At 42.0% G+C, this 13412-nt stretch overlaps 1 protein-coding gene across 1 annotated transcript in view; it reads right to left on the bottom strand.

The window, feature by feature from the left end:
* Positions 1 to 12859, bottom strand: part of EXT1 (exostosin glycosyltransferase 1) — a 181509-nt gene extending 168650 nt beyond the window's left edge. The window contains exon 1 of the mRNA XM_072410710.1: positions 11243 to 12859. Within this exon, the coding sequence (XP_072266811.1) occupies positions 11243 to 12195 (953 nt within the window). The 5' untranslated portion in view covers positions 12196 to 12859. The remainder of the gene's footprint in view (positions 1 to 11242) is intronic.
* Between the last annotated feature and the right edge of the window lie 553 nt (positions 12860 to 13412).

Below are 13412 nucleotides of genomic sequence, written 5' to 3'. Positions count from 1 at the left end.
ATATATATTATAATCTGCCTAACTAAGCAAAATCACATCAGATAGAAGATTTACTCTAATCAATAAACAAGGGAGGTGCATTGCATGTAATAGATAGTTTGTATAAAAGAAATCCTGAGAAGCAGACTTATCTTCCATCTACAGGCTAAACCATTCATTCCTAAACCAGGAATGACTGGATGTCCCTTAATCAATGTCCCAATAGTCACTTAAACAGTAGACTGCAGTGTCCAGCATTGCCCTCCTGAAGAGGCCAATTCTAGTCCTCGCACAGAAATCTGCACCAAGGCGTAAATGAAAATAAATTCAGTTTGTGCATTACACAAGATGTACAGTGCTTAGAGATTCCAGCAATCCTGTGGAGAGCACAATCTTGTCTAAAGAGCCACTCTTCCTACATCCCCTCCTCCACTGCCGGACAGACAGAGCCCATCAATAGCTCTTTGCAAACATTCTAATGCCCTGTGGAATGTGACAGTCTCTGTTTAATGGATGACTTCCCCGCCTATATAGACCTGCAGGAGTACAGGAACCTTGCTCCATCTCAATTATATAGCTTCTTTACATCCAACCACCATGACCAGAGCACAAGATATGGGGAGGGGACATCCATTCTTTACAATACAAACCCAATCTCTCCAAATCCAGGGGACAGCTTTTTTTTTTTAGACTTTCCCAAAATCATGCAGTGCCTACATAAAATATCCATTTATTGCCCACCCAGGCGTACAATACACCATTAGTAGTCCTTCCCATGACACACAAAACACATTACATTGTAAGCTCTTTTGGGGAGGGTCCTCTCCTCCTCTTCCTCTGTCATTTGCAACCCTTATTTAATATACAACGCTGCATAATATGTTGGCGCCAAATACAGTTTCGTAATACCATAGTGACCCAAAGCATTCTAATATAGAATAATCAATAGAAGGTTGGTCATACTTGGGTTGATTTCCCCTTTTCAATCAAGCAGTCCATTTGAACCAACCATAAATCAATCTTTATTTCTGAATTTGAATATCCAGGAAAGATTGATAAATCAAGATATTTTAAATCCTGCATTGATTATCAGGACAGAAAATTTCCAATATTTGAGAAATGCCAAAGCTAAAATGTAGCATTCCAAATGCATTTTGATCGATTACAAGAAAAAAAAGAATCCAAGGTTTTCATTGGTTTTCAATTGACAATCAATATTTGTGTTACAATCGATTCATTGGATTCACATACGGCTGGCTTAATGTGTTTTCTAACCGGCTGTTATGAGCTGCTGCCCTTTGCCATGAGGAATAGGCTGCAGAGCCACATTCACGGACGTGAATGGAAGAAAAAAAAAAATAATGTCATATTTCATTTCCTGCACTTGCTATATTTTAAACGCTCCAGTGTGCAAGTGACATATAGTTAGCAGCGAAGCAGAGTCTGGAGCTGCGCAAAAAGCCTCAAACCGATTGGCTGAATAACAAAATGTCATTTATAATACGGCCTGGCGTGGTGACTTCAGCAATTATTAATCACATTACCCAAACCAGTGACGCCGAGCATGATAAAAATAGAAGAGTCGCAGACACGCTATGGGTATGGGAAGAAGTACGCTTTGGTGTATCCGCCCATTCGATGCACATGAATGAAAACACAACAACACTCTAAGGGGCTCATTCACAATATAATGCATGCTTTCACACAAACTGGGTCTTAGGGCCAATAGGCAGATATGCTGAATCTCCATCTTTTGCACACACACATGTACACACGCTGTAAAATCTTTGCTTTGCATCACTGGTTCAGCCAGCAGGGTAGAGTTGCTATAGGAGCTGCTGGGCTCTCCCTGAGGAGTTGCCTTTGGCTACACAAATCACCAACACACACCATGGGACGCCTTGCCACCTTAACCAAAACAAACCCTAAATACACAAGTGATATTTTTTTGCCTCACCTATTGATGCAAAACACCCCTTCTCATCGTCCAGGGTTCTCCAACTATTACATAGCTAACTTTGCAAAGTGGAAGCTGGGCTGTACAAAATCCTTATTCTTGTTTAGGGGCTTTTATTTAAGCAGAAATCCAGCCACCCATTAATAAATACTAATCACAAAAATGTGCACGATAATTTAGGAATGAATTCATCCTATGCATAGGAAGTAGATGTAACCTTCACAAGGCTTTCATTTGCACAAAAATAAAATGCAATCAATGTCTATCGGCCTTGGGAGTTTTAGTCATCACACTGGACCAGGGACGAAGGTGGTAGACAGTGAAGGTCATGCTAGTCTGAGGACAGAAGTGCTGTGACATTTAAAGATATAATAGCAGTGTTCTCCCCAGCCTCTTTTAGCTGGGCGCACCACATGGCACTTTTCAGTAACCACCCGGCAGTTTTTGGGTGGTCACTGAAAAATTGGGCAGCAATACAGGGGCTGACACCCATTTCTTCCTACCCAGCCTAAAATTTCTGTGTGAACACAGATATAGAAAGTTTTGAATATTGACATATACCCATCTTAAACACACTCATGCAAGTTGCAAGCAAAGCTCGGCCCAACTGTCACCAAGCCTAGTTATTGGTCCTCCAAAGCAACAATATTCGCATTAAAAAAAAAAAGTTACTTAAAAAGTTTATGATAGGCTCAAATTTATAGATCATAGCAGATCCAATCTAAAGCAAAATTCTATTCCACTGCACCAGCTCACCAGCTTTGCGATCTTTGGCCCGGTCTGAATGACCTAACCCCCTTACATGAAAGAGTTTATTCATCCCAACAAATGCCAGGGTCGTACTTTGAGAACTTTCAAGCAGGAAAGCAAGAATCCTTTATTGTAGCATAGCATGACTTCAGCAATAAAAATAAATCTCTGCTTTACATGTCACCAGTGGTAACCTGTGCTTATGTATTGCCGACTTCAATTTGGGGTTTGCATCAGGTTGACTTTAAATAAAAGGCTCAACATTATTAAAATCCTGAACTCTTATTAGGGTTCCTTCAGATGCAAAACAACCAAAATCAGCCAACAGAAATAAAATAGAAATGCAACACTTTTAGCAACCACAAAGCCTGTAACATTCACCATCTTAGTGCAAAACCTTACTAAGTCTGCAACAAGCAAAAAAATCAAGTGAAGGAATTTTTCAAATTTTACATGCTCTTAGATTGTAAGCTCTTCTAGGACTGGGTCCTCCCCTCCTCCGCTGTCTGTATCTGTAATTTGCAAACCCTATTTACTGTACAGCGCTGAGTAATATGTTGGCGATATATAAATACTGGTAAATAATAACAACTAGGTTTTAAACCAGAATTCGGATCATTTAACACTTAGGCTGCACACGTCAACACATCCACCACACAATTTCTTCATAAAAGGCCGGTGGGTGCTAATGGTAGTATTACCGGTCCGGGTTCATTCATGTTGCCCACTTTTACGCCTCGTACCACAGGCGGTAGTAAAACGGCAATACATTCAGGCAGAAGGTTGCCATGACAATGGCTGCAGTTTGGCTGTCCCTGGATCCATATTCAGACGTGTAATCAGTATAAAATATTTGGAGAAGTGCACAGAGCAGAACAGACAGTTTATCAATGTTCGCACTCTATTTAACTGCCTCACAGTTGTACGGCTAGATAGGCTTTGGAAAGCCTATTATTCAAAGAGACAACATGGCAGCTAAACTTCAAATATTTTCCATTCCTTCTCATTCACCTTAAAATTGGATTTCGTCTCATTGGCAAGAGTTTTAAATTTTAGAACGAGACCAATGAATTCTTTACATTGGCTTTATGCACAAAATACAATATACATATACACACAAATTTTATAAATTTATTCACTGGAGAGAGCCAATCAGCTCAAAACCGATCATACCACCTTATCATTGCTCTCTCCATTAATCTATATGAAGAGTGACGCTCCTTCTGTTGTGGTTTGAGCACAATGCCGTTCACAATCATTTATAATGCAATATGGAGGGCCCATGGGGAAATAATGACGCCATTACTTGGCTACAGCTAGCCACACATTATGCTTTATTTTGGATTGAGTGGAAGACAACATGGGCTCGATCAAAACTAAATTGATGGGGCACAACTTTTTTTTTTTTTTAAAGGGGATTTAGTTTATAGTTATTGAAATAGGTTTGTTACAATGTTTTGATTGAATGGAACCGATTGTAATTTGGATTATCATATTAGTGGATTGACTTTTATGTAGTCGAGTTAAAATGATAGAATTAGGCTACGTGCACACGTAGGCCTCGGGGCTCATCTCGAATGAGAATCTGACATGTTTACAGCGGCTGTGTGCCAGGACAGATCCAAGAGCGACCGCAATGGAAGTGAAGGGGAGAGAGCGCAGTGGGGTGCCGCTTGCTCATTTTCCCCCCCTCCCGTCTCCATAGAACAGAACGACCCTGTTGAGCATTCGTTCATTTATTTTTTTGTCTTGTCGTTGGAAAGGATCGTGAAAGATCCTTTTCAATGACAAATATCTAATGTGTGTACGTAACCTTAGCCATAACACCGACAGAATATCACCTTGTATAAATTCCTAGGTTTGGTAATGGTCATGGCTGTCCAGCCATAATAATTTCTGATCTCCCAATAGAAAGAAAAAAAATGAGAAAGGTGGTAAAAACTAGGCTCACATTTTACACATGCTCAAATTTTAAGCAGTTTCCTTGTTCTTGGCATTTGTTTTAAAAGAAACCAACATTTTAAAAAAATCCCCAGTGCCTATCACAAACAATTATCCTTATTATCAAAAATTATTTATATCACAATAGCAGTTACAGGAAGAAGCTCGCAGTGGGTAGTGATGGTACACAAGTCAATGGAGGACAAACAAATCTGCTAAACCTGTCCACCAGCAAGCAAATGTAATTTTATTTACAGCGTGCATCAGATCACCAAATCTTCTCCGCAAGCAACTTCTTCAATCTCTTTGTTATTCAGTCGTAAACAGCAACCTCAACTTTAAATCCAGTGCATTTTAAGAACCGGAATCACACAATGGTGGGGGTAGACATCCTGAGGCCACAATTAAGACACTTGCTGGTGGTATTTAGTCAAAGAATAGGATTTGTTAAAGGGGGTGGAATGAAGTTAATCCCAATTCACGGACAACCTATGTAGGTGGTCCTTTCAGTAAACTCTGACCCTTTAGTTTCATAGTGAATTCATACTAAATAAGGTTACAAGGATCAATAAACGCATAACAGAGTTTAACTAGAACAAAGTTTAAAGATCTTCAATGGAAGATATAATTATGCAAAATGTAAAAAAAATTAAATGTAAAAAATATTAAATGCAAAGGTCTCAATTTAAACAATTCTTGGTGCTTGGATGATAATGGCCAAAGCATCATACCCAGCAAAGCATGGCCATCCATGGAACAGAGGTGTATGTTGTGAGGCATTAAAGATTTAGGTGCAGTGTACTGCACTCATCCATTGGAAACTCAAAACAAATAGGAAGTTTCCCAAAAGTTTCCAGCTCATATCAATATGTTAACATGCATGCAATGCCAGCCTACAGATTATAATTATCTTGTGGCTTACCAACAAAAACCAGAGGCAAACAATAGGCTATAGTCTCTTGTGACCAAAAGCCTTCCTCTGTCCTCACTAAAGGCCTCTAGGGACAAAAGCTCCTTTAACCTCTGTAAAAGTTAAATGGTTTTGCCCCCATTAAATTCCTGAAGGAAGTGGAATGAATACATTATCATTCAAAGAGCACAAGTCTCAGATGAACAGCTAGAAACCCTGTACGTAATCTGCACACTGGAGAGACATCATTTAGCAAAATGTCAGGGTAGGGGAGCAACCCTATTACCACCAAGAACCCCAAAACGTTTTAGTACAATGCGGCAGAGCTTTTTGTAAAATTAGTATTGGCAACATAAATCAAAAAGAAATGATTGCAAACATATCTGTCCTGCCTGCCGCCACACCCTCTGGGTTAGAAATAAAGATGGGTTCAGCTGTCCTAGAAACAGGACCTTGTTGACCTCGGAGGTCTAGGATCCTGAATTCCAGGACTCAACTGCTCCTAAAATAAAAATCATCTTACTTTCTGGCATTGCCTAGATATATTGTAAAAAGTATTGTGTAACACAGAGACATCCTGGCACCTGTGCTATTCCAAGAAAAATTACTTCTAGGTGACGGGCAATCAGGTCTGGTCTGGTCGGAGGTCAAAGCTTTTCTGAGTAAGAGGGCAAACACACAGAATAGGCTTCACTCATTGATTTATAAAAAGAACTTTAAGAACCAAATCCCAAGTAAATATTATTGGTGGTACTGGCTGGAACTCATACAACGCAATGCAACGTTTAGCTCGATGCGGATGAGTTAAACTACCTTACAGTGTCCTATTTCTTTCTGGGACTCCATTGGTGAGATCTCAGGGTCCGCATGTATACATGTGGAGATAAAATGAGGAGTTTCTGCCATCCCGGATTTATTTTTATTCTGTATAATTTAGAATTTAAAAAGAGAAGTTGAGCCCAATCAGGTGCCCTAAAATTCTTTACATCCAGGTTTTGCTACATGAATATACCAAGAAATGTTCCCACCCCAAGTTCTTCTCTGCTGGTCTACCAAACAACCACATTGGTGATAAGTTCTGTAGTCCAGCATGGAGAACTGAGCCTACAACCCTGCTTGGGATCTAACAGGTAATAAGGTTCCCTTGAGCATTGAAAACATGGGGAAGTGTTTATGTATCGCAGACATATACCGAATCTGTTCCGTTTTTGAGGCCCAGACATACACTATGTGCAACAGAGAAGCAATTTCACTTTCCTCAGTTTAAACAACTTCCCCGACTATGCTTAAGGAAAATACTTTAAAAGCTTTCATCTATGGCGGTCAAGGCACGCTACGCTCAGTACACAAGACTTTTTGCCTAATCAAAGGAATTTAAACTTGCAACATAATGTAAAAGCTTTCACCAAATCCCTGGCCCCTACTGAAGTTGAAATCGCAGGAACCAATCAAGTTTTCAACTGTCTCTTTCCAGACTTTCACTTGACTGATCAAAGCAAATATTTGATTGGTTGCTAGGAGTTCCTAAACCCAGACTGTGCCCACCGACTATTTTACACTAAGGTGATTGAACTAATTATACGTCCGGCATGACAAAAACTCTCACCTTTCTTTCAAACATTAACTTCCCAGCCACATGAAGCTGTGTGAAAAATGTCACATCTGCGTTACAAAGGCATTTAGGTTCTATTTATTTAAAAGGCTTTACCACCTTCAGATGACTTTGTCCGGATAGAATTGAGGAGATTTTTCAGACTAACAGAATCCTAAGCATAAAGTTCACCATTGTACATACAAAAACTATATATGCGGATATATTGGATGTATATAATGATTTTTTAAATGATTAATAATACATATTGGAAAAGCATTCCACTTCTTATAACAGGCCAAGCTTTCCAGAAAACTATTATCAAGACATGCAAAACTTTGGAGTTGGCACCAGATGCGAAAATAGGAATTCTTCCAGCAAGGACACGCAATCTGGGGACAATTGTCTACTGCTGCACTTTATGAAATTTCCTGTTGTTTCTTAGGGACAGGAAGTAAAGGATAATGTCCTTAACCCGCATGGCAGATTGATTATATCAGTAATTGCCCACCACTACAGCAGAAGGAACTTTGGGGGGACAGATAGTCAACCTATCCAGCCAGCTGAATTCTTGCAGCTGCCAGCGATAAGCAAAGACACAAAATATCTATAACCACTCTGCTGAAAAGTTAACCAACTCCAGTGGTGCTGTGAAAGTGATAAATCGTAAGTCTAAAAAGTCTGGAAACTTATAGGGCTCTATTTATAAAGCAGTGAATCTGACATTCCCTAGTGGAGAATCAAATACTGCCGTTGAAACACATGGAAGATTTTCCACCAGGGAACGTCAGATTCACCGCTTTATAAATCGAGCCCATAGTGCCGACCATCTGCCAGATGATACACTTAGTGATTTTTACAGCTACTACAGGTTCACTTTAGGAATACCACAATGTACTTTCACCTAGGCAGAGATAATAAAATCAATACAAAAGAAAAAGAGGAGGAAGCAGGAAAAAAAAGAAAAATCACACTGGCTGTTTAATTAGTTTACAGCCACCGTTGATGCGCTGCGCCTGGGCTTGCACGCTACATCAAAGTCTTTCATGTTCACCTCAACAAAAATACCTGTTTGGCTTTACAGGAAATGATCTTTCAATATCTCCATTCACTCCCGCTGGGTATATCATGGCTGATGCCACAGCTGTGTGTTACAGCACCATGTCCCTGATCCTTTGTCAGGGAGCGAGAGCCCTGGGGACGCTACACAATATGGTATGGAAACGTTAGTTTTAATTATGACCGTGTCTGCAGTTTTAACACGTGCAGCCACAGGGCAGCGCTTTCACCAAATGAAAAGGACTACAATGTATTTTAATAGCAAATGCCCTAATCTCAGTGCCTGCTTCAACGCTCAGAATGTGGAATATGACAGCAGGTTCTGCAACGTTTGACATCAACAGAAGCAAATCCGTTCACAAGTACCAACGTATAACAGACTGAACAAGAAGCAGTGGAAGGAGTAATGGAGAACATAAAATTAAAATCCACAGCAACTAAATAAACTGGCCTTGCATGGACTGCATAGCATTTGGTGGGAGTGCTAAAAGCTCATTAAGAACGTAGAGCAAAAATCAACATTGCCATAGCACCACTTCTCTTGCATGGACAGCAAAGAGTTAATTTTCAGATGGCAGCAGTCTGGAGCTTAAAGTGACAAGGCTTTGCATTATTTGGCTCCTTTTACACCTGCTTGAGTTTTAGCATCTGTGCCCATGTGGGTCCATTATAAGAGACCACAAACCTAAACAGTACCCACCCTGCAAAACAATTCATGCATTTTCAGATGTGCGTGTTGTAGTGCATTAATGTTCAGGTGAGCCATTTATTTAGCGGATGAATGAAAGCTCCAACACAAGTGTATGATGCATGGTGACGACTTGTGAAACATGCTGGAAGCACATGCATACATATGAAGCCAGCAAATGGACTAGAACATATCTGCGTGCATGCCAGTATATACCAGCAAAGGCTTCTGTTCCCTGACCCTGAAGTTCATCCATCCATTTCCACAAAATAGTATAATATATATTAAAGGTGAGAAGCCCCATCCCACAATGCAATGCCCTAGGCTTGAGCAACCTAATGGCAAGTCAAGACATGGGCAGGTTAGGGTTACGGGTATGGCTATGCTTTGAGAAACAGACTAAGAAACTTTCTTTTCACTGAACTGATTTTGAATAACTCAAGGCAGCAAAGGGGGCAGAGATTTTGGATGAAGCTCTACAGTACTCCCCATCCCCTCTTTTGGATTTCCTTTTCTTTCATTTCCAGCCCTGCAAACAAAAGGACATAAGAAGAAATCTCTCCAAGAAAAGTCCCCTTCTAGCCAGCAGGAACCAGCGTCTCCATTCAAATATTTCTTCTATTCTGGTGGCAATTCAAAATTGAAGACTTTCCCTCCCTTTCCATCCCCATGAAAGTGGAGACCAGAACAAATAAAAAGGTTAAAGTTCCCTAACTGGCACATAGAAATCCGAAAGAACCTATGAAGTGTTGCTGTTTACACAGAGTTTTGTTTTACACTGTGCAAAGTTTTTTTTTTTTTTTTTATAGTGATACACTTTGATACAATGGCTTTACAACTGAACAGCAATAAAAAGATCAAACCAGCATAGCAGCCACATAAATATGTAAACAGCACAAATATGAAACCAATGGCAAAGGTCTTTTTTTAAAATCTATAAAGATAACATTAAATATTTAGAAGCATGGCAATATCCAGATGATTGCTGCACTCCATACAGCCGTCTTCACATCCCATACACAGGCAGAGACGATTGTTAACAACAAGCAGTTCCCCCGCTCGGTTCATTCATAGCATTACAGGAAACACACCATTGCCTTCCAGAAGGAAGGTTTTATTTACATCTACGATCTGCATTATCAGTGCAACTAATGTGCTTGTTCAATTAAAGAAGATTACAGACCTTGAGGTTTGCACCGACTTTTTATGACAACTGAATATGCAACTCATTTGCCTTATGATGGAGTCGATATGCTCCTAGACTAAAATATAGATCTGTACGGTAGGCACAGAACGAGTGCCGCTACATTCCTAAGTGCAGTTGATTTTTCCATTTGCATCGTACGGTAACATATGCAAAAACGTAAACTAGCGAGGACAGAAACCTGTGGGGGCTTTGTTCTGAGGGTTTTACTGTGCTGCCTAAATGGCTTGGCACGATTCTAGAATAGATAAAAAAAAGGGATTTTTTGCAAATGGCAAGTAAAGAAAGATGTGACATGCACATGTCACCATGACCTTTCCCGGGGACTGGGATATCAAAAGCTCAAAGATAAACAAGTGACACGGTGCCGATATGCATCCCCATCCCGGAGGAGATTGTGTAGTGCACTGCAAATCTCAGCAAGCCTAATAATCAGATGAGGTTACAACTCTTATATACAACAGCAGCAGCCATCTAGATTGCGCTACTGATGATTATTAATAATGGTTACCAATGTCATGTCAAGGCTTATTTACCGGCAACTAAAAATACACAGCAACATTGGTCTACTCATCAGATTTCCAATGTAAACATTAAAAGCAAATATTACAAATCCAGCTTTGACTGAACACACAAAGTGTACAAAATTCAGGGATTTTTGCTGAGAGTCATAGAATAAATAAAACCGCCATCACCCTTATAATGAAAATTACCCAACACTACCAAAACAATCCACAACACCAAACTATGTTCTACACCCAGAGAGGGGAGGGGGGGTTCAGATCCAGGACATCCTATACCTCTTCAAGAGTCCAGGTGTAAGATCGGCATTGTATATACCTAAAGGCAAACAAGCCAACCTTCTAGCTGCAAGCTATTCTATATAGGAGAGTGCAAAGGTCAAGCCATGAGCCTGGAAACAAGCATTCCTTCTGCAGACAAGAGCCCATATCAATACACTTCAAAAAAAAAAAAAATGGGTGTCAAATGACGAAATCAATGGAGATGTATACACATGTTGAAATCGATGCAGGTCTTTGGTTAAGCCAGCAGAAACACTCACATATACAGTACCTGCCAGCTGTTTCCAGCATCTGAACCAAGAAGAAAAAATAGAAAAAGAGCAGAGAGGAAGATGATGGTCTACCAGGCAAACCACTTACTTCTCATATTCCGCGTTATCTTTGTCACAACGTGAGTCCTTGTGCTTCTGCCAGTCTTTTCCATGTTTGCAAGTAGTCAAGAGGACCACATCCTCCCCATTATGAACATGATATAAGGCATTCCTGGTGTCTGACCCTATCCCTGTCAAGTATCTTTTCCCTTTAAAGACCAACATGTACTTCCTAATCGGAGGGATAGTGTTAAATCGCAGAAACCCCCTTTCCCCCCCTGTCCTGGGATGATCCTTAGAAAATAGCGGGATGGAAACGTCAAAGTTGGGCCGGAAGTTATCCGTGCTGATGCTAGCCTTGGCCAGCATGGCCTGGCCGATGTCGAAGCCGACGTCTTCGGTGTAGTCGGGCCAGGTCCCCGAGTATAAATTAAAAATTAAATGATTTCTACCGTTGTTCCACAGGTGCAAGTTCTGAACCTTAGAGCGGAGGTTGTGGACGTACTGCGGGGAGAGCTGGTCCCGGTCCAAGGTGTCCAGGCTCAGGACGAACAGGCAAGCCTGGCTGGGGTCCGAGGTGTAATACCTGGAGCCCTCGATGGCCGACAAGATGTTTTGGTAACTCTCGGAAATCTTGTCCCCTTTTTGCTGAGGGTAGGTGTACACCTTGAAGCCGTTCCTCCGGCACAGGGAGAAGTCGAAGCAAGACTCCATGCGGCACTTTTTGCCCTTGTAGACGCTGGAGTTGGCGTCCCTCTTCTGTCTGGGGGAGCTCTGGCTGTCCTCGCCCTCCGCCTGGTCCCATTGGATGAAGGGTAGTAAGGGGTCCGGGAAGCGGGGCCAAGGGTGGTAATCGGCGCTCTTCTGTAAGCCATTCCTCCGGGGTTCGTCCCTTTTCCTCTGGCTCCTGGACGCCCTAAACTGCAAACCACCAAGGTAGAAGAGCAGGACCACGCAGGTGCCGGCGGAGAGCAGGGTGAAGTAGCGTTTTTTGGCCTGCATGTGTCCGATCGGGCTCAGGGTGGTCGTAGATGAACGCAAAAACCCCCAAACTTTCCCAGTCCACCGTCTCAGCTCCACTCCGCCATCTTCCAGATTGGAAAGATGTCAAACTCTCTTCTCCCACCTTCTGCTGATTCCTTTCCCCCAGCCTCGGGCTGATCCAGAGCATGTGGGCGACTTAACTTTCCCCCCTTCGGTCTTTCATCTCCGTTACAACCGATCTGAAGGGAAGGGGGAAGCAGAAACAATACCCAGCACCGATCACCGGGACTCGGCGAGGCGTGCACAGACAGCTTTGTTCCTCCGGCAACCGATCAGCTCCGCGCCTGACTGTCTGGAGCCTTCACCGGCACACTTCATCAACTTTAACCAGGGACGGGAACAACGAGGGAGCGCCGGCTGTGTCAGCAGCGGGTTACATGTCTGTGCCGGAGCCCGCTAACCGGACGAATCCCTGCATGTCTCTGCATCCCCGAAACGGCGGGGTTGTGTCCCAACAAGGCTCTCAAGGCAAAGCAGCGTCGGTAGGGTTCTTCCTATGAAACGTGGCCCGGTTGTGAGGCTGCTGAGCGGAGACCGGTGCCCTGGTTGCGATCCCTTTCCTTACACTAGTCTAACACATTCCATTCTCCGCACGGCAGCTTGTGACCTCATCTATCCACGCACCCGGCTCTCCCATTGGATGAACGTCACTTCCGGGGGTGGGAGGGGCTTCCGCTTCACCCGGGAGACGGCCCTCAGAGCTGGGGCAGCAGGGGAGCGGACTGGTAGTGGTCTGAGCTCTGTCACCTGTGTATGAAGTGAAATAAAAACACAACGCTCCCCAAATGTCATTATAAAGTATAACAAGGACACCCTGACACGTATATAATGAAATAAATGGAAACATATCAAGTCCTACTCCACTGACACGAATTTTGCTGGTGTGCTGAGATTTGTGGTACCCCAAACTATACAACAATACAACTATACAACAACTGTCCCAATGTCATTATAAACTATAACAATGACACATGTATGACAGAACAAATGTAACCCAATGGAATATGTATTCCCACCTCACTAACACGAATCCTGCTGGTGTGCTGGGATTTGTGGTACCACAAACAATACACAACACTATCCCAATATCATAATAAACTATAACAATGACACTTAAATGACAAAACAAATGTAAACATATGTAGTCCCACCTCACTAACACGAATCCTGCTGGT

The sequence above is a fragment of the Pyxicephalus adspersus genome, chromosome 5 (genome assembly GCF_032062135.1).
Source record: "Pyxicephalus adspersus chromosome 5, UCB_Pads_2.0, whole genome shotgun sequence".
NCBI lineage: Eukaryota > Metazoa > Chordata > Amphibia > Anura > Pyxicephalidae > Pyxicephalus > Pyxicephalus adspersus.
This window is presented reverse-complemented; position numbering and strand designations above follow the sequence as displayed.